This window comes from Ochlerotatus camptorhynchus, unplaced genomic scaffold (genome assembly GCF_037179485.1).
Source record: "Ochlerotatus camptorhynchus isolate MF236.1 unplaced genomic scaffold, CSIRO-AGI_Acam_v1.1 ptg000040l, whole genome shotgun sequence".
Lineage (NCBI taxonomy): Eukaryota > Metazoa > Arthropoda > Insecta > Diptera > Culicidae > Ochlerotatus > Ochlerotatus camptorhynchus.
Genome location: NW_027040531.1, coordinates 480,556 through 503,213, shown reverse-complemented (window position 1 = coordinate 503,213; position 22,658 = coordinate 480,556). Strand labels below are relative to the sequence as shown.

The following is a 22,658-nucleotide window of genomic DNA, read 5'->3' as shown; positions in this document are numbered from 1 at the left end:
ATCACTATACAGCAAGCGGTGAAAAGCGTTTATAGCACTTTTTAATGACTCCTTAATAACCGTTGTGTTAGTACTCACAATATTCACAGATTAAAATTACTTTAACAGTAGTCGTGGTACGCCAAAATAATTGCTTGTACAGTTTTTATTAATTAAATTTATTTATGCACATTGAAAAAATATGTAATTATGCCATAATTCACATTCTGTGATCATGGAGGAAGTAGTAACAAGCATCTGTTTAATCTTTGATTGATATTCTTTCAATTAATCTCTCTAATCATTAATTGAGAGAATTTATATAGAAATGTTATCGTTGATTATATGATATATATATGTCTTAAATTAATGTTTTGCATTTATTAATAAACACCTATATATAATTTACCTCTACTCCACCGAGGGTTTCTCGAAGCAAGATTCGAACTCTTGATCATTTCCAGCCGCTTCTGTTTCCATCTGCTCTATTCTTGAATACATATTTTGATCATATGAGAGAAGTATATGAAGCTCATCTTGAGTGACTTCTCTTGCAGTCGAATAATCATTGCCTTATGGTCATATAAACGTGCCTATCACTTGTGCTATTTTTAGCAACAAAATTGTGGTTGGTGGTTGGTCGAACTAAACAATCATTTAAGAGTGCTCCAAGCAGCTTTTGAAGCTTTTAACCAAATGGCAATACAACTACATTCTTGTACAACTCTGGAAGCTATTATTCAACGTTTGATCAACTCAGGTGTTTTATAAGAGCTCCCAATGGTTTGTTCTGATGCGTTTATTTCATGTTCTATATAGCTCTTGTCAATGTTCTCGTAGGTCTTATAAAGCATATAGGTAAACCGAACGTAAACAATCATTTAAGAGTGCTCCAAACAGCTTTTGAAGCGTTTAACCAAAAAGGCAATACAACTACATTCTTGTACAACTCTGGAAGCTATTATTCAACGTTTGATAAACTCAGATGTTTTATAAGAGCTCCCAATGGTTTGTTTTGATGCGTTTATTCCACGTTCTGTATAGCTCTTGTGAATCACTTTAACTAAGGTGCTATAAAAGTTATCGTAGGGCTTATAAAGCATGTAGTTAAACCGAACGTAAACAATCATTTAAGAGTGCTCCAACAGCTTTTAAAACTTTTAATCAAATGGCAATACAACTACATTCTTGTTCAACTCTGGAAGCTATTATTCAACGTTTGATCAACTCAGGTGTTTTATAAGAGCTCCCAATGGTTTGTTTTGATGCGTTTATTCCACATCCTATATGGCTCCTGTCAAACAGTTTAACCGAACGTAAACAATCATTTAAGAGTGCTCCAAACAGCTTTTGAAGCGTTTAACCAAAAAGGCAATACAACTACATTCTTGTACAACTCTGGAAGCTATTATTCAACGTTTGATCAACTCAGGTGTTGTATAAGAGCTCCCAATGGTTTGTTTTGATGCGTTTATTTCATGTTCTATATAGCTATAAAGCATATAGGTAAACCGAACGTAAACAATCATTAAAGAGTGCTCCAAGCAGCTTTTGAAGCGTTTAACCAAAAAGGCAATACAACTACATTCTTGTACAACTTTGGAAGCTATTATTCAACGTTTGATCAACTCAGGTGGTTTATCAGAGCTCCCAATGGTTTGTTTTGATGCGTTTATTCCACGTACTATATAGCTCTTGTCAATCGGTTTAACTAAGGTGCTATAAAAGTTCTCGTAGGTCTTATAAAGCATATAGGTAAACCGAACGTAAACAATCATTTAAGAGTGCTCCAAACAGCTTTTGAAGCGTTTAACCAAAAAGGCAATACAACTACATTCTTGTACAACTCTGGAAGCTATTATTCAACGTTTGATCAACTCAGGTGTTTTATAAGAGCTCCCAATGGTTTGTTTTGATGCGTTTATTCCACGTTCTGTATAGCTCTTGTGAATCACTTTAACTAAGGTGCTATAAAAGTTATCGTAGGTCTTATAAAGCATGTAGTTAAAACGAACGTAAACAATCATTTAAGAGTGCTCCAACAGCTTTTAAAACTTTTAATCAAATGGCAATACAACTACATTCTTGTTCAACTCTGGAAGCTTTTATTCAACGTTTTATCAACTCATGTGTTTTATAAGAGCTCTCAATTGTTTGTTGGGTATTGCGTCGAATACATTAATAGCGGTAAGCTTCAACTCAGATTTACTTTTAATACCGTCCCTGATTGGAAAATCTGCCAAATGTTTGCTTAAGATTGAATTGATTGAATCGTCTATACCAAATCAACCCAACATTTGTTATTGGGATTAAAACCGAAGATTATATCAGTTGGTGCTTACCGCCATAAGTAATTCAAAAACCAATGTATATGCAATTTGTGACGTAGGTAATTGCATTTACATTCAGTGCATGCAGTTGTGTGTGCCCGATTTCTTCACCCCGGTAATCCAGTTTATTAAGTTCTAACTCTCGAGGCAAGGTTATAAATCATATTTGAAAACAGATCTCAAAATATCTGTATATACATTTACCCAATCCAAAAATCTGTATATCTGTATATACAGATTTTTGTTTTAAAAACTGCTCAAAAATCTGTATAAATACAGATTATTCTGTATTTTTGGCATCCCTGGTTTGCACACAAACGGAACGCAATTGGGGGAGAGGAGGAGTGTAGAAAAGTGTTTCATTATGTTAATCTTAGTTAAGGGGGTGTTCGGTAGAGTTGGGCGTAACAACCGGCTTCGACTCCGGCTGTTACGAAAACTAATTTCAAACTAGAATTACCCAAAAGTTGGTCAAAGTGCAAACTTTATTGGTGATTATTGATCAACTTAAACTCAGTTTTATTATTGATTTTGATCAAACAAACCTCTTAGGATTCAATCATGATTTCTAACCAGCACATTTCCCCTTTTTACAGGCTTCTGACCAAAATCAATGCCACTATTTATGACGACCGACTAGTTTTCCAACCATGATCAAGCATTGGTCATATTCAGCGAATCCAAACACATAAAGCAACCAACGATAAAGACAAAAAACTTGCTACTACTACCACGATAAACTCTCTCTGTAATTTTATTGGAAGATTGCCGCAAAAGCTCAACGCAGATGTCGCCACTGCATGATGATGATAATGTTGACAGACTGCATATAAAATTCGTGAAAATTAGCATTAAATCATAATTTTCATCAAGCCTGCGTGAAATCCTTCCAATATAACATTCGAATTGAAGAAGAAAACGTTTTTACGATCAGACTGATGTGCATCTTTGACTTTTCCAGGTGAACTTTCATAAGATATATTCATTTCATTTCACGGGTTCATCAATGCTGCATCGTAAATATGATGGTAAACAGAAGTAAATTGCTCAATTACTCAAAATAAAGATGATTTGTCATCTTGTTATCACTTTGACGACGATCTAGCACCATTTTATAGTATGGTGCGTGTTGAGTAAATCAAGTTCCGGAGCGTTCACGGAGAACAAATTCGTTAAGTTAAGATAACAATCCTAATAGTTACTTTCACATGGAAAAATATTGTTGTTCGAAAGAAACCTATAGTCATTCCAACACTAATTTGACCGTCAACTCAATCATATCTACCTTATAGATTCAACTGTTCATCTTATACTCAATTCAACTATAACTTTGATCAATTATAACAACCGTTAAATGTAATTTATTTATATAATTTGGTTTCAAGTGATCATCATAAATCCACATACTTTTAACTTGTGATGCGTAGAGCAGGCGATAAGATAACTGGCTCTCACGCAGATGAACACGGTTCAAATCAAAGCTGAATGTTCTTGTTCACTTTTTTATGATTTTGCAGTTGTGTGCGATCGATAAAGAAGCAAAACAAACTTAATATGTCGATAATGAAGAGCAGTTCGTTTAATAAACATTGTAAAATTTTGCTTTACTAACAATAGTTTTCTTGAATCAACTAAAGCATAGTTGTATTTTGAAGTTTGACGTTTGTTCATCTACTGAAAAATATAGTTGAGCCAACCGAGGAGCCAACTATGGACTATAGTTGTTGCCCTCTATATATAGTCAAATCAACTATAGTTTCGGGTTATCTCTAAAACAATTGAACAATATAGTTATTATAACCGGAAAAATAATTGCGTCTGCTATAATTTGTTCTCCGTGTTTTCCGTCGAAAATTGTGAGTATCAATATGTTTGCTTAAAAAAGACCAAAATAAACATTTATTGAGTATTGGCGTCCTATACAACCAATTCTCTATTACCATCAGCATGATATAACCTTTCCTAAGTAAATTCACTCAATTTCCACTTTCATCTTAGTGAAAATCGCACATATTCACCATTTTCCGAAAAATGCAGCTGCGCAGGAGGTAACCTCTCCCTGTGGGTGCAAACTTGTTATGCATAATTTTCCATGAAAACATCTCCGATCTATACCGAAATAATAACAAATAGTTTTCAAACACGTTTTCTTACACGATTCAAGCAAAAGATTTCACGGGAAATTATTAGTTTTTCTTTATGGACCGAGCGTCTGTTTTACTTGGAAAATTCGGAAACTATCCTCCTTCTAGTAGTTCTCACTTCGAAATGTAGGTGGCGAAAGCTTGGAAAAGTTTCACTGCAAGACGCCAATAGCTTGATCGGAGTTGTAGAAGGATAATAATATATTGCTTTCCTGCTTTGTTGCAATATACATGGTTGAGGACGTAGCTTGATTGCAATCGAGAAAATATATGATGTAAAAATCACCATTTACTTCGTGAAGCAGCTTGTCAACAATTTGGTCCTTTCCTACTACCGACCCGAGTGAGCTATATTACAAAGGCGGTTTTTCATAAAAAAAGTAGATTTTATCATTATTGCTTTCGCCATAGCGCTATTATTCGGCTCGTCAAGGAAATGGTCTTTTGATTAATTATGGAGAAAACTAATTAATTGAGTTTAATGCTTTTAAGCATAAAAAACTTCGTTAATTATTTCATTGAACACGGTCGAACCTTTACCAAACGATGACATTTTATTTTGAGGTATTTCATTTTCTAAACAATCGTGATTTTGCATTTATCTATTTCGTATGCCATATTTCCCGCTGCTTTTACTACATAGCTGTTCCCTGTTATCACATGTAAATTTCATTCTAATCTGTTGGCAGATTCCAAAGCAAACTTCATCAAATCAATTCCTTTGATGCTGCAATCTTGTATCGCATTGTTCCATTCCTGGCCATTTCTCCGAGTGTTGTATTTGTACTGCTGATTTCCATTCGGTACATCTACGAAGCTCGGTACCTACCATAACTCTTGGAAAATCGCACTCTCGAATCACGGATCTCGCAACATTGGAACCACCCTCCCACCCTTACACTGATGAAGGCACGGGAAACAATGGACACGATGAAGGAACAAAATGCTGTAATTTATCTTGGCTATAAAGAATAGATCCTGACTGGGTCCTTATGGCAAGCTATACTGCTGCAGCAAGCTGGCAGCTAGTGGCTGTATCTGTACATTTCCTCAACTACTAGGTTCGGACTTATGGTAACGGGGCGTAGTGGCTCTAGCATCATCAACCGGGGACAATGAGCGCAGAATATAATACCAGCATCGCATCGCTTCGGTCGGTGCTGGTGGTAGGGATGCGGAATAAGCCCGCGCAATGGCTCCGCAGTGTGAAAAACTTACGGAATATGTATTGCTCTCGTTATTACATTGCATTAAATATTCATAAACATGCAATTTTGTAATTCTACGCTACTCCTGCTGTTACTACGTGGCTGTTGAAAGCACAGGAGAATGAGGTTAAATTGAACGCAATAATTTCCAAGACTTTGGCAGATTCAACAGCCGGATGATGGCGATAGTGACGTTGACGATGGTAGCCGGAAGGCGGTTGATGGCATTGTAGATGGCGAGCGGTGCATTCGTAATGAGAAACTATTCGAAACAAGTTTGGGATGGTTTTGTTTAAAATTTGAATATTTTAAAACCACTCCCGCTGTTGCCCATGGACTGGCGTTGTAGAAGATTTGCTTCGGAAATTTTCCAGCTACGTAAATGGTGGGAAACGAAGTGGAAACGCGGTGCTTGCATTTTTTATGCTGGTGCAACAATGTCAAATTTACTTGGTAATCTTTATGAAATTATCATTACCCAATGGGGTTTCGCTTCAATTGTTCGAATTTTACTTGGTCATTACTACATCTAGGGTAAATGACGGCTTCGGAAATACCTTTAACCGTTACAATTTTACCCTTGAGTAGTAAATTTTGGCCAATCGATGCTAAGAATCATGATGTCTGTTCATACCAAAAATGAGCGCCCATAGGATTCATGTACCCCCGGACGATAATAAGTAAAGGTACTGCCGAAGCCGTCATGTACCCTATCTAAGAGACTATCTTCCTCTACATAAATAACTCATAAAATTGATTCGTAATCGTTTTATAGATCCCAACAGCCGTACCTTCAACAACTGACATTTCCATCTTAACCTGGTCATCACAGCTCATAGTTATGTCAGCATAAACAAATATCATTTTCAATTCTACGAAGCAAAACACACTGTCGGAGACAAGAACAAAAGCTTTGGGCTTATCTCATGTCTGCTCTCACCATTTTCAGTCTCATATGTCATAATATTTCCCCTCAGGAAGCGCTTGAAAGGAGAAGAAAGCTGACCGTTTCTCTACATATCTATTCACAAGACGGGACGGCCGACGAATGGAGAAAACTCATTACAATTTATTATATATGAATATTGAATCATTTACCGACGGTTCGGCTTTATATTCTCGGTATTAGGGTACGCAAATACGTACGACGCTCGCACCGCTGCACAAGACTGCTTGGGCTAATAACACAGATTCCGTTCAGGGATTAGGATTTCACGCAACGGGAACCTGTCCCTTACGGTTGTGCTTTTTTGCTCTCTGTTAGGGGAGGTGGGGTAAAATCGGCAGGTATTTTTTTAATTCGGGAAAAAGTGTAATACAATGAAACCTCCGTTTACGAAGTTACGCAGTATTCAATTTACGTCCCTCTTTTTACGAAGTAAATCCCAAATAACGAGGTTTTTTTTTACGAAGTAAATCCCAAATAACGAGTTTTCTTTTTACGAAGTAAATTCCAAATAACGAGTTTTTTTTTGCGATTATGGGAATCTGGGAAAAACTGTGAAATATCCCACAAAATGGGTATCTTTGGAACCCATGTCTGATGCCATTTTGAAATCCAAGATGGCGGCATCCGGTTCATGAAAAACTGAAAGATACATTCAATACCCCACAATATGGGTATTTTTGGAATCAGGGTGACGTGTAGGAACTGGAAATCTATGTTTGACGTCATCTTGAAATCCAAGATGGCGGCTTCCGGTTACAGAAAAACTTGGACATTCTGCCATATACAACACAAAATGGGTATTTTTGGAATCGGAGTGACGTGAAGGGATCGAAAATCGATGTCTGATCCCATTTTGAAATCCAAGATGGCGACTTCCGGTTACAGAAAAACTTGGAAATTCTGCCTAATACCCCACAATATGGGTATTTTTGGAATCAGGGTGATGTGCAGGAACCGGAAATCGATATCTGACGCCATTTTGAAATCCAAGATGGCGACATCTGGTTACATAAAAACTTAGAAATTCTGCCAAATACCCCACAATATGGGTATTTTTGAAATCGGATTGACGTTTCGGGACCGGAAATTGATGTCTGATGCCATTTTGAAATCCAAGATGGTGGCTTCCGGTTACAGAAAAACTTGGAAATTCTGTTATATACCCCACAATATGTGTATTTTTGGAATTGGATTTCATCGATTTCCGTTCCATAGACGTCACCCTGATTTCAAAAATACCCATATTGTGGGGTATTTGACAATATTTTCAAAAACCTCTTTTTACGAAGTAAATCCCAAATAACGAGTTTTCTTTTTACGAAGTAAATCCCAAATAACGAGGTTTTTTTTACGCACTAATTCGATTTACGAACCCCCGTTTTGGTTCGTTAATGGAGGTTCCAGTGTATCACAGTTTTCAATATACTCCCCTTATTGTTATTTTATTTCATGACAATAGGAACATTCGGTGTTGCAAAACTATATAAAAAAGAGATGCCATCCTCAAAATGCGTTGTTGTGATGTGTTGATGTTCTTACAAGGTCGGTCTTAAGAAGCTCACTAGCAAACAGTGTAAGAAAAGATACAACCACTAGCCTTTTTGAAAAATGTAGATCTTAAACAATACATTCACAACAAAAGACATGCCATGAATTGTTATTGTTATTTCATTATCAGATTTCTACGAATCTCTCGATCTGAAGTTATAAATCATCATGTACCTCGAAAGAAACAAACATCGATTTCTAATTTTAACAAACCGTGGTGGACTGCAGAGCTACGTACACTTCGAAACAATCTACGTAAGCTGCGCAATAGGTTGTTCCAAACGAAAAATGTGTACGATAAAGCTAGACTCCGTGAGTTTAAGTTGGAGTACAAAGCTGCCCTGTCTGCAACACACGATAAATATTTGTTTTTAGGATACAGACAACCATCAAGGAAAATCCTTCGCACTTCTGGGATTTCATCAAGAAACTCAAAGCTGACTACGGCATCCCTGGCTCGGTCAACTTCGATGAAACCACTTCTCGCTCAAGCTCGGAGACAACTAATCTCATTGCTAATTTCTTTGAGAGCGTATTTAGTAAGATAGACAGTACTGGTTGGACATAAGTCTTGACATCACGTGAATGAATCCCCGACTTGCATACAGACCTTTGAACCACGCTCTCTTAGAAACATTTGGAATAATGGAATGTAACCATCGCCCAAGAGAATTACTTGTCCAATCGTTTAGCCAACTTAAAAGAGAACTTTGACGTACTCATGGGAAAAATTCACCATGTGAAATTATGCCATCATAAATCTCGCCATGTTGTGCGCCCATCTTTTTTTTTTTTTTTTTTTAATCTTTATTTTAGAGATTTTTAGCCTGAGGCGCGCCCATCTTTGCGAGATAGTCTGCCTTGTCATTTCCTTGGATTGAGTAATGTGAGGGGACTTATACAAAGGTAATCATATGTGATCTTTCGACCAGCAAACTTATCTGGTCCCTTACCTTTGGAAGGAAATAAGATGAGTGCCTACTTGGTTTCATCGACCTAATAGCCTCAATCGAACTGAGACCATCCGAGAAGATGAAGTAATGGTCTATGGGCATGTCGGAAATTATCCCCAATGCGAAGTTGATTGCTGCTAGCTCAGCAACATAAACGGAACAAGGTTCCTAAAGTTTCCGAAGGGCGGTTTAGTATTCATTGAAAACGCCTGCGTGCTCTAGGATAATATCTATTGTTGAACTGACCACTTAGTTGAAAAATTGTCTATGGAAATCAACCCTTTGATTGTGCCAGTTTATCAGCTAACTTAACCTCTTTCATATATTATTCGAAGTTTTGTCAATCGAACTCTTAAACTCACTGATCATCAACCGGCCATTTGGTGATTTAATCATTTTAATTTAACTATTAGGTCAACTGACCTTTTGAATAATTTGAAAGCCATGCGATCGGTCGCATTTTTCATTGACTCCTTAACTCCTGGTGATAGTTTCATGAAACTTCTGAGGAAACTTGTAAGAAACTTCCCATGGAAGAAGCTTAGACACTTCCGAAACAAGTTGGAATTATTTTCTGGGGGTATACAAGCAACATCCTAAGAAGTACGGGGAAGCTGAAAGAATCTTCTGGGGGATGCCGGTATGAATTAAGGGGGGGGGGATCCGGGATAAGTTGGTAGAGGCTTACGGAAATATTAGAACTTCTAGGAAATTGCAAAGTTTCTGGAGAAGCTGGTATGATCTTTTGAGAAAAAATGCAAACTTCCGGGAAATATTAGAATCAACTTCCGGAGTGTTCTCTCTCGGAAGAGGACGAGAATGAGGATGGAATAAAATTCCAGGAAATGTCGGTAGAAACATTCCGGAAAAAAAAGGTGGATTAACTTCCGTGGAAAGTAGGAAGAACCTTCCACGAAAGGTTGGAATTATCTTTCGGGGATAGTTTGAAAAAAACTTTCGTTGAGGTTATAGGACAAAAGGTCGATGGACAAAAGGTCGATGGACAAAAGATCGAAGGCAAAATGAAAATTCAGAGAAGGTTAAACAATTTCAAAGTTTCTTGTATCGTTGATTCAAGTTGATAAGTACATAAGGGCGAAATGAGTTTAGTGGGAAAATGGGTTTGTAACGGCAGTAGATTGTAATAAGCAGTGCTAGTTAATAACATTAACCTTAACATTTGATACTTTTTGCAATAACCCCAGTGAAGACAAAAATAAACTGGCAAGCGACATTTTTGAACTGTTTTCTGCCAGCGACAGAACATTTTCGGCGTGCGTGCCACAAATTTATGGCATGTAATAGGGGTGTTATATTACGTAGTTTATTGATGACCTTTGTTACATTGTATTTGACCAATCCTCATTGGAGAGAGAGTGATTTAGAAACCGCCATGATGCGGAGTTGAGAAGAATAAGTTGATCCGAATAAAGTTATTATCACTTTAGAAAATTGAAGTTTATATTAAAGAACATGACATGGTGTCAGAAGTGTCGTGACTAGTTAATGGAATTCTCGTCATCTACATCGAGAACAGTTATTTTTCAGTTTTCCGTCTAAAGAATCATCTCGCGGAAGTTCGTTCGTGGAGAACTATAGTGGTCTCTTTCACTCGTGTGTGAACATATAAACGAGGTCCGCGGCAACCATATTTGTTTGGTCGAGGAAAATTTTCAAAAAAAAAAAAAAAAAAAACTGAAACAAAATGGATGCGGAACAATTCGCAAAGTTCATAACCCAACAAAACAAATGGATGGAAGAAATCGTAAAAGGGATGAACAAAACGGACATCCCGCAACAAAACAACATTAATCCGTCTGTACCACTTCCTCCTCCATTAGCACTGGAAGGGGACATGGAGGAGAATTACAACTTCTTTTTGGCTAACTGGAATAACTATTCCAAGGCAGTTGGAATGGACAAATGGCCCCCGGCGGACAACGGCAAAATTGTGAGCTTTTTGTTGTCCGTTATCGGCGAGGCAGCTTTGAAGAAATATTTTAACTTCGAACTGACGCAAGACCAACAAAACAACCCGGAAGATGCACTAAGGGCAATCAAGGCAAAAGTGGTTCGTGCCAGGAATCTATTCGTCGACAGGTTGGATTTCTTTTCAGCAAATCAGATATCCACCGAGTCAATCGACGATTTTGCTACGCGGTTGAAGAGCTTGGCAAAGAATTGCAAATTTGCAGCATTAGAATCGGACCTCGTTACATACAAAATAGTAACGAGCAACAAATGGGTGCATTTGCGAACAAAAATGCTCACAATGCAGGATTTGACGACGGACAAGGCCATTGATATGTGTCGTATCGAAGAAATAACCGAGCAACGCTGTAACCAGCTGGAAACAAATACGGAGGTGAAGAAGATTAACAAGAATAGTAAGAATCGTATGCAGTTTAAATTCTGTGGGGATCGACACGAATTTATCAAAGGAGCATGTCCGGCATTCGGGAAGAAATGCAATCGATGCGGCGGAAGAAATCATTTTGGAAAAGTGTGCAAACTCGGAGGACGAAGGATGGAAAAGAATGAAAGAAAACGTGTGAAAGAAGTGAAGGGCTGTGACAATATGTCTAATGACGACTCAAGTTCATCGGAAGTTGAAGAATCAGGAAGTGAGTACGAAGAAAGTGAACGTGAAGTACAGATTGGTAAAGTTAGTGGAAGTGGAAAATCGGATGTCGAAAACAGTGCCCTTGCCTCTCTTGAGATCAAGATTGGTGATGAATGGAAGAAGGTGACCTGTGAGATCGATACAGGAGCTAACGCAACACTAATTGGCTACAACTGGTTAATTAAGTTGACAGGAAGTGTTAATCCAATCGTTGAACCAAGTAACGTTAAACTGCGCGCTTTTGGAGGTAGTTCGATATCCGTACTGGGACAAGTGAAGCTTCCGGTGAAGAGGAAGGGACGAAAGTATTTGTTGGTTCTTCAAGTTGTGGAAAACGATCATCGTCCGTTGTTGTCGTTGAAAGCTTCGCGTACACTCGGTTTGATAAAGTTCTGCCATTCAGTTCACGTTCGTAAGTCGAGTCTGGACAATAACCATAACCTTTTGAACACATATCTTGTGAAAGCCGAAACCATAGTGAAGAAACACAGTGACATTTTTGAAGGTTACGGTAGATTTCCCGGAATGGTGACGTTGGAGATCGACGAAAACGTGAAACCTTCAATGCAACATCCGATTGCGTTACGTCCGAAGCTGAAACATGAACTAGAAAAGTTGCAGAAGGAAGGTTTGATAGTGAAGGAAACTGCACATACGGATTGGGTCAGCAACATCGTTTTGGTTCGTCGTGGCAATAAGGAAAGTGACCCAATACGGATTTGTTTGGACCCGATACCGTTGAATAAAGCGTTGAAACGTCCAAATTTACAGTTCAATACGGTTGACGAACTTCTTCCCGTACTAGGTAAGGCCAAAGTTTTTTCTACTGTAGATACGAAAAAAGGTTTCTGGCATGTTGAGCTGGACACCGCAAGCAGCAAATTGACCACATTTTGGACCCCCTTTGGGCGATATCGGTGGGTTCGTATGCCTTTCGGCATTGCACCTGCTCCAGAAATCTTTCAAATGAAGCTCCAAGAGATCATTCAGGATTTAGAAGGTGTTGAAGGAATAGCAGACGATTTGCTGATAGTTGGCATGGGTGATACGCTCAAAGAGGCTTTGGAGAACCACAATCGATCATTGGAGACCCTTCTAGTAAGGTTGAAAGAATATAATGTGAAATTGAACAAGTCCAAGTTGAATTTGTGCCAAACCTCAGTAAAATTCTTTGGTCATGTCTTGACCACCGAAGGGTTGAAGGCCGATGATACAAAGATCAACACAATAAAAAATTATCCGACTCCAACAAATCGTAAGGAACTTCACCGTTTTATTGGAATGGTGAATTATCTTAGCCGATTTATTAGCAACTTGAGCACCAACTTCGTCAATTTGAGGCGACTTTTGTCGGAAAAAGAACCTTGGCATTGGACTTCTCTTGAGGATGAAGAATTTCTCCGGGTGAAAACGATGGTATCAGACATCCGCACATTGCGATACTACGATGTGGCACAACCATTGTTTATCGAATGCGACGCAAGCTGTTACGGACTTGGAGCGGCAGTCTTTCAAAAAAACGGCATTGTTGGATATGCTTCAAGAACACTCACTTCTACAGAAAAAAATTACGCGCAGATTGAGAAGGAGCTACTTGCCATTCTGTTCGCCTGTCTTAGATTCGATCAGCTGATCGTCGGCAACAAAAAAACCACCGTCAGGACGGATCACAAGCCACTGGTGAATATTTTCAAGAAACCCTTACTGTCAGCTCCCCGCCGGTTGCAACACATGCTCCTGAACCTTCAAAGATACAACTTGGAGATAGAATTTGTAACTGGAAAGGAAAACGTAGTTGCTGACGCAATTTCACGAGTTCCTTATGATGATGCACATCTGGAAGAAGGGAACTATAATAAATTCAACATTTTCAAGATTATGAAAGACCTGGAAGACATACACCTGAAAAATTTTCTACAAGTATCAGACGATAGGCTGGATGAAATCATCGACGAAACCACTAAGGACTCTACACTACAGCAAATCATCGAGTATATTCAACTAGGTTGGCCTAGTTCAATTGATGACGTTCCAGATTCTGTGAGAATTTTTTTTAAATACAAGAATGAACTTACCGTTCAAACTGGAATGATTTTTCGAAACGACAGAATCCTGATTCCCCAGGTATTGCGTCGTAAGATGATCGACAAAACGCACATCAGTCACAATGGAGTAGAAGCGACATTAAAGCTGGCTAGAGCCAACATCTTTTGGCCAGGGATGAGTGCTCAGATCAAAGACACTGTGAAGGAATGCGTCGTATGCGCTAAATTCGGGAGCTCACAACAGAAACCACCTATGCAAAGTCATCCAATACCAGTTTATCCATTCCAATTAGTATCAATGGATGTTTTCTTTGCAGACTATCAAGGCAGAAAGCGATCGTTTTTGGTCACGGTGGACCACTACTCCGATTTCTTCGAGGTGGATCTGCTGAACGATTTAACACCGCAATCAGCGATAGCAGTATGCAAGAAGAATTTCGCACGCCATGGAAGCCCACAAATCGTAGTAAGCGACAATGGTACGAACTTTGTCAACCAGGAGTGGAAACTGTTTGCACAGGAGTGGGACTTTTGCCACTCTACATCAGCGCCACATCACCAGCAAGCTAACGGCAAATCCGAAGCAGCCGTCAAGATTGCCAAACGTCTTCTTCAGAAATCTCAGGAGGTTGGCAATGATTTTTGGTACTCTTTGCTACACTGGCGTAACATCGGTTGTTTTCTAGAAACACACGATGCGGAATTCCTACAGCAGCAACAAACCTTCTGCCACGAGTCATCGAAAACGTTCCGGATGCTATTGAAAAAAACAGGAGAAAAATAAAGTATTACTACGATAAGAAGACACGACAGCTGCCTCAACTCGAAGTGGGTTCACCAGTTTATGTGCAGATTCATCCCGAAACTAACACAGTTTGGACTCCAGGAATCATCACCGAGAAGCTTAATGAAAGGTCTTACCTGGTAAACGCAAAAGGAGCCAACTATCGCAGAGATTTGGTACATGTAAAGTCACGTAAAGAACCGATCACGACTCCAATTCTTCGGTCATCAAATTCTTCAGATGCTTTGGAGAATACTGATGAACTGGATAAACGTAAACAAGGAAATTTGACAGGTAGGAGAAATCAACCGGATCAGAAAGTTCGTGCACTTTCGAGCAGAGTTCCCAGTCTACCTTGCAGCCTAAAGTCGATCGAAATGTCGAGGAAATGTCACCACTACGAAATGCCCATGCAGCAAAAGGAGCAACACCGGTTGCTACAACTGAATACGGCCGACCACGCAGAAATATTAAACTACCAAGTAAATTCCAAGATTATTGTTTGAATTAACTTTTAGTGGGGAGGATGTTATATTACGTAGTTTATTGATGACCTTTGTTACATTGTATTTGACCAACCCCCATTGGAGAGAGAGTGATTTCTAGCCATGATGCGGAGTTGAGAAGAATAAGTTGATCCGAATAAATTGATAATAACTTTAGAAAATTGAAGTTTATATTAAAAAAACATGACAAGGGGAAATGGCTCTTATGTTGGCCTATGGATCTAAGATTGGGTCCATCGCTAAAAATCTGATATTTAACAATTTTATCATTGGGATGGAACTAATGGATATTTTTGAAAATTTAGTCGATTGCTGAATATATGTATGGACCCAAATTAGGGTCATTTAGGCCGACATTACATCCATTTATCCCATGTTGTGGATTTCTTGCTAATAACGGCATTTATTTGATGTTTAATGTATGGAATCAAACGATAAGAAAGAATACTAGCCACTCATAAGCATGTATGTTAAAATTATGCGTAACTAAGGGAGTTGATAACTTACTGTCACACGCAAGCTTGCAGCTAACATTTGATTTCAATAAACTGTTTGAAAATGATTGGGCTGCGACATTTTAACTAAGGACTGTTCATTAAAGACACTGGACACCTGTTTATCAATGGCTTCGGGTTAAAACGTAACGAAAAATTGTGAATTTTCGCTCAGACATCTGCTCACTATGCTTCTGCTACGTTGGAGATGCTCAAGAAGGAAAAAGTCGATTTTGTCGAAAAATTCCAAAATCCCCTAAGCTGCCCTGAACTGCGTCCTATCGAAAGATACGGCATCTTAAGAAAGATGGAAGAGAAGCAAGCTCTGTTGACTGCTTCAAGAAAATTTGGCCTGCAGCACAACGAAAAGTTAAGAAGAAAGTTGTGCAGAATCTAATGGGCGGTATCAAGAGAAATGTCCGAGCGTTCTTCAGAAATGAGAAATAAACATTCAAACTCACGTGAAATCGGTCATATGTATGTTTATATGTAATTTATATAAAGTGAACTTATGAATTTGTTCGAAAATAAACATTTTTCATTGAGAAATAGGTGTCTACTTTCATTAATGAACAGTCCTTATATTCTATCTCCGCTGTTCGCTTGAAATGTAAATATACACAATCACCCGTGTGCTGGCTGTTTTGCTCTGGTGGTTGAGAAAAAAATGTACATTTGTCACCACTGGTAATAAGGGGTGAAATGGCAGCCTTTGTCAAATTTAAACTATTGCGAGCATTTTCAAGGGTTGTTATGTTTACTGATAAAGACTTTAAACCTACGGCTGAAACTTCAGGATCGTAAAAAATCATCGTTTCAATAATTAGACTGAAAAACCCCTCCTAAATAAATCGAACAATCCAGTCGAAACCACTAATGATAACAAATAAAAAAAGGCGTAATAGGCAAAATCAATAGTGGCAAACGTTGTTCAACTATGGCTCCGTGAAGCTTTTAAAGTTTTAAAGTACGTTATCAATTAAACGAGCTATAATAAAAAAAAACGAGTTTTTTTAAGCATGCCCTTTAGTGAACTTTAAATCGATCAACAGCATGCAAAAAGGTAAAAGTAAAAAGGGACAAGGAAGACAAACATATTTAAATCGCAAAAAAATACGTTCAAAAATAGTAGTAATACAAATCATTTACAAGTACAAAGCAAAATGGCAAAAATAATTCAAATGACATAAGGACCATCAAAGAAATGCCAATACAGACGAAAAACGCAGAAACAAGAGAAATAATGGTAAAACACGTGAAAAATGCATTAAGATGTCAAGGAAGTCTTTAAAACGCAAAGCTACATGTTAAACTTTATTAAATCTCAAAACACCGGTTTACTGTTGAGCTTTCGATTCTCGGTAATTTTTTAATTTTTCCGGTAACAGCCCACGTTACCGGCTTACTACAGGTTTTATAATGATCATGGTCTACAAGACTATGATAAAACTAAAATTGTTTCTTGGTAGGTAATAAATTGAGTTCTTTTCATCAGTTACTCCATCAATAACGGCGCCGGCTGTGACCTTGCAGTTGGGTGGCAGTAGGGAAAAAATATTAGAGGGATTTTTGTTGTTTTGGGGACCTTTGCATCCCTAAAAAGGTGACAGGATGAAGATTTTGTTTGTAGGCAGAGTTCGTTCGTACGTGAACACCACAGCGTGGTAACCATAGCAAGGCGGTTGAGGAAATGCTTCGCCAAACCCGAGTGTCTATTCACCATAGAGGTGCGGCTCAAACAGCGTCTGACTGGCATCCACCGACTGAGTATGAAATGCTTATTCCCGAAAGCTACACCTAAGATGGCAGCCGCATCATGAGAATAGGAGACCTTAGGCTAATCACCGACTGTCTACAAAAATCTAGAAATTGTTGCAGAAACCAGCAGAGTTCGTTGGATCAGTATTCAACTAGATAAGTGATTGATTATGGTGTTGGTAATAATTTCATGAACACGATCCTGTATGAAATTCAAGCGATCCTATCAACCCTTCAATGTGAACCCAATATGTGTTTGAACCCACGATCTTCTGCTCATTAAGCAGAAATGGTTGCCATAGGGCCACCAAGCTCCTTACATTGCAGCAATCAACTATAACCGACTATTGGTTATGTCCGGTGACATGATGTACCGTGAAGTTAACGATATTTCTCTAAATTGAAAGGAATGATTGCGACTAGTGAAACGCTCTAAATTCGACTAAAGTTGAAAATGCAAGCGTGACGCTCATTTAGTTAGAGTCACATGTACTTCCGTATTATGGGGCAAGGGAACGCAAAACATCGCTCAAAATTCCTAAAGCATTTTGCTTCTTCATAGTTGAAATTCTGTCCATGATAATGTGCTCACTGTGTTTCACTTGAAAAGTGGAAAACTGTGAACACATTCCCAAAAAGAGAACTATTGTCCGAAAAAAAAAAATGGTTACCGAACCATCCGAAAAAAGCTTCCAATGTATATACTTTATGTACCCCAAGGGCTCCCCAACTTAAAATTAGTCGTATATCAGTCTTATATTTCAAAAAGAAAGATTAACGGACTAGTTGGATATTTGGGAAGCGCATGAAAGGATAATAGCGAGAAACAAAGAACAAGAAGACCAAGAAAGGGCAAAATGGTAGGCAAATAAATTCAAGAAGGATAATATAGACAAAAACGGCAAACAAGTAAGAGGTTGTATCCAAGACACGATCGTAGAGTGGACGTAAGATTACGTGCTCGGTATCAATGTTCAGCGACTGTGTTAGGGAAATCACGTTTTTTTTTTGCAGGCAATCGGTGAAAATTTTGATCACCAGTGCAACAGTTGGACATTTGTGTAATTTTCAATAGTAACATATTGAAAATTGACAAAATGTTAATTTCAGAAGATTTGTCGACAATTTTACAATCGATTGGCTTGATTAGAATTAAAATCCATCTGCTATTAACAAAGTTATAAGTGGTCAAAACCTGACCACTTTCCGTAGCGCGGTCGATTTTGGTTTTTTTTTTAAATTGCACCCCCATTATGTTGCCGAAAGACGTAATCCTAGGTAAAAAAAAACGATAAACCATTTGGTCAACTGTTAAACTGCACAATTTGATCATCTAGTCATTAAGCTATCCGTTCAGGTAAACTGGCAGTCGGTTGAATACTATATATTTTCATACGGACATCTCTACCCACCCAACTGATTCTGCAACCACCGTGATGATGATGATATTGTTTGTATGAATAACACCACCAGCACCCCCCCTCCCCCCCACCAAACAGCGACCGACGACGACAGGTAAGTATAAACGTGAATGCGGGCTTTCTGGCGGACCATTTTCAACCGTTTTATGGCCCGTGATAAAAGATTAATGGCAAAATAGAAAATCCAAACGAAGCCCGGCGATTCGCTTTCCACGATCGCCATCAGCAACAAAAAGGCTACGCATGCTTTCGGCTGAACAAATTAGCTCAATTTTCGGAATCAGTGAATTCCCCGTGCGGAGCAGCTTGTTCACATTTGTTTGCACTAGATTAACCGGAGATTCTATTATCTAGAACAATCATGAGTGCGCATAATGTATCTGTTGCTTGCAGCCGGAAATCAACTAGTTCGATACGGTTGGGTAGTCATTGAATGATGAACTGTGGCTAGGATGGAAACTTTGACACGGCAAATGATTCTCCGGAGGAGGCTGGGTTGGGTCAACTCATTTGCAATTCATTTAGACGAATCAATTGTCTTTCATTAGGCGTGATTTGCATTCGATGGGGTGCATTTTAATTTTTGTCAGGTGAGCAGGTTGGAGATAGGGAAGCTTTGAGGGGTGTTTTTTTGGTTTCTACGGAGCACTTTTAGGGAGAGATAGGGTGGATGAATTCTCTTTAGAAATTTGTAAGTCCTATTTTGTTGTTTCTAATTTTATTCCGTTATTTGTTTCCGGAGCCATCATTAAATACCAAAATGACATTTGGTTATTTTCGACATAAAAATGGCACATGTCTTTGCTATGGAGATTAGTTCAGGAGTTCAAATCGTTAGGATTGACGAGCAGACTTCGGCAATGCAATGTTTAGATGTTGTGTTGGTTTTCCCCAAACAAGAACCACCCTAGTCCGCACATGCTGCTCATTTGAATGCGTTCACCAACTGCAACTCACACCTCGAAGTCAAAAAGTTCAAAAAACAGGTCACAACTATGTGATGACTTTTGATTCCGAATTGAACAATTGAACAGCTCAGAGGTTCATCAAATTGCGCTGGCCCTTTGAATTGTTTCAAATCATGAAAATTGTTCACATTTCACGGCAGGAGGAGGCAAACTGGATCCAACTGGAACAAAGTAAATATGCTGGAATGCACAGATTTACCGACCATGCTTCCAGCAGCGGCAGCCTAGTTCAGCTTGCATACCATTCTCAGGTATGGTGGGGTAGAATGTGCTCCGCAAAAGCTCTACCAACCATTTTGAGTATGAATGAAGTAAAAGGCATCTATGACAAATGGACAAAAGGTCGAAAGGGACTAAAGGTCGAAATCCCAAAACTGATTTATGTTTTGGTACAATGAGTGCATTTTAAAGGAAAGTAAACTGTATTAATATTTTTTTTTTTCATTTCGTGTAAGAGGAGGAAAAATCTCTAGAAAATATGTAATCGCGTACGGAAATGGTTCATTTTACGTTGTTATTTAATAATTTTAAATCTCAAGTCTTAAATAAGAATTTCAATCACAGTGTCGAAAATAATTCTCCTGACTAAAAGAAAAGAAAATACAAAATAAATTATGTTTTTCCCATCCATTAAACATGAGCTGAATAACCAGTTAGTATTTGTTTGGTATAATGGAATAAATATGAATGATCAGTTCATGTTTTAAAGAAGGAGAAATTATCATTTATATGATATTCAAGTAAGCAAATAAGCTTTTTTATCATTCGGGCAAGTAATATCAAATTTTGCAAGTAATATTTCACTTAGTGGATCCAGTTCAGGATCGAGGTACACTGCATGTCTCTTCGCCGAGTTCCAGTTGGGTCGATTTCGAGAACCATTCTCACCGGATTATCTTTTTTTTTTTGGACTTTATTTAATAGATTTTTAGCCTTATGCTAGTTCATCTCTCACCGGATTATCATCCAACATTCTTATTCAGTTGTTAGAATCAGTGTGAAGTGTGGAGAAGGGTACATTGAATACTTTATAAATTTAATTATATCATCCAACCTTAGGTAATATGCATAAAAGATGTAGCATTTTAGGGTAACCAGCCATGCAGAGAAATACGCTGCAAAGGAGAAGGGGTCCAAAGTTGGTGCTTCATCATACGTAAACAAACATTTAACGTTTGTTTACCTTTCATGAAGCACTAAATTTGGTTCCCCTCCCCCTTGTAGCGTATTTCTCTGCATGGCTGGTTACCCTAAAATGCTACATCTTTTATGTATCTTCGCTTACAGCAAAACCAATAAGCTTCATACAGTCATCTGATATGAACAAAATTTTGAAGAACGAGCAGCTTTTAAAGAAGGGAAAGCAATATAAAATCTTATTTGACATTAGAGAATTTGTTTGAAGTCATGACAAGTCAGTTTCAGAATATGTACGTCAGCTTTTGACCTTTAGACCTTGTGTCCTCTCGACCTTCCGTCTTTCGACCTTCTGTCTTTCGACCTTCTGTCTTTCGACCTTCTGTCTTTCAACCTTCTGTCTTTCGACCTTCTGTCTTTCGACCTTCTGTCTTTCGACCTTCTGTCTTTCGACTTCCTGTTTTTCGACCTTCTGTCTTTCGACTTCCGGTCTTTCGACCTTCTGTCTTTCGACCTTCTGTCTTTCGATCTTTTGTCTTTCGGCCTTTTGTCTTTCGACCTTCTGTCTTTCGATCTTCTGTCTTTCGATCTTTTGTCTTTCGACCTTTTGTCTTTCGACCTTCCGTATTTCGATCTTCTGTCTTTCGACCTTCTGTCTTTCAATCTTCAGTCTTTCGACCTTCTGTATTTCGACCTTCTGTCTTTCGACCTTCTGCCTTTCGATCTTTTGTCTTTCGACCTTTTGTCTTTCGACCTTCTGTCTTTCGATCTTCTGTCTTTCGACCTTCGGTCCTTAATCCGTTTCCACCATATGTTCGAGTTCTGGACGGCGAAATAACGGGCGTTCGTCGATGTGCGAGATGGAAGTGGATTTTTTAAATTGTTCAGTTTTAATTAAGTTTCAAGAAGCCCTCGGCAAACTCGCGAAACCGATGTTGCCGTTTCATTTTCGCCTGCAATGATGATGATGTATGAAGATGAAATGAAACTATCTGGGTACGTAACAAATGCAGATGGCACTTGAGAGCAGCATGAGCAGTTGAGTAAATATGGAATGAAGTGCGCTTCTGGAGGTGTTGAAGGCTTTCGTTTTGATATGTTTAATTGGGATCTGCGGGGGTAAATCAACCATTGAGTCGTTTAAAAGGATATCAGGTGTACAAAGAACAGGAAGTAAGTAGATAGGTACTGGATAACGAAATGTCGCTTGTATGATATTTTGCAGATCAGCTCCGCACAGTGAATTCCATAAATAAACAATTTTTCGTTCGGTTGGCGCACCCCTGTAAGACCCGTCCTAAAAGGAAGCGCAGAAAAGCTCGACTCGAACCATGATTTTTCAACCCCTCACGTGCAGCGGAACACTAAGGACCTGATAACAGGCTAAAGAAAAGGGAAAAAATGACGATGTGGGAAAGATTAATAAAAATCAAACGCGCCATATCGCCCCTCCGCCGCCGGTTTTACAACTGAGCCACGTATTCACACCTCCTGTTCGTGCGTGAAAGTAGTGACACGAATATGGGTTGAGACGAGAGGGCGGTGATGGGTAGCGGAATCGGTATCAAGAGAGCAACAACTCATGCCCCAAAACCGACGACGCGCAGTAGCAAGTATCAGTAGCAGCTGATGAGGCAGTGAAGTGGAATAATTTAATTTTGGTGAAACCAACGAACGAAACTGAAGATACCGTGTTGTTTCGCCTCACGCACGGGTGAATTTTTGATTAAAAATAAACATTCCGTATGTTGTATGTGAATCAAGGGGATGGATTAGCTCAGCTGAAAAATACAGAACTAAATCAATCCATG

General features: G+C 38.7%; 1 protein-coding gene across 1 annotated transcript; it reads left to right on the top strand.

Annotated features, from left to right (window-relative positions):
- The first annotated feature begins 10,885 nt into the window (after nt 1-10,885).
- Nucleotides 10,886-14,563, top strand: LOC135712695 (uncharacterized). Its single transcript, XM_065235645.1, has 2 exons — nt 10,886-12,539; nt 14,097-14,563. Exons 1-2 carry the CDS (start codon nt 10,886-10,888, stop codon nt 14,561-14,563), a joined length of 2,121 nt encoding a protein of 706 aa, XP_065091717.1.
- Nucleotides 14,564-22,658: the final 8,095 nt, after the last annotated feature.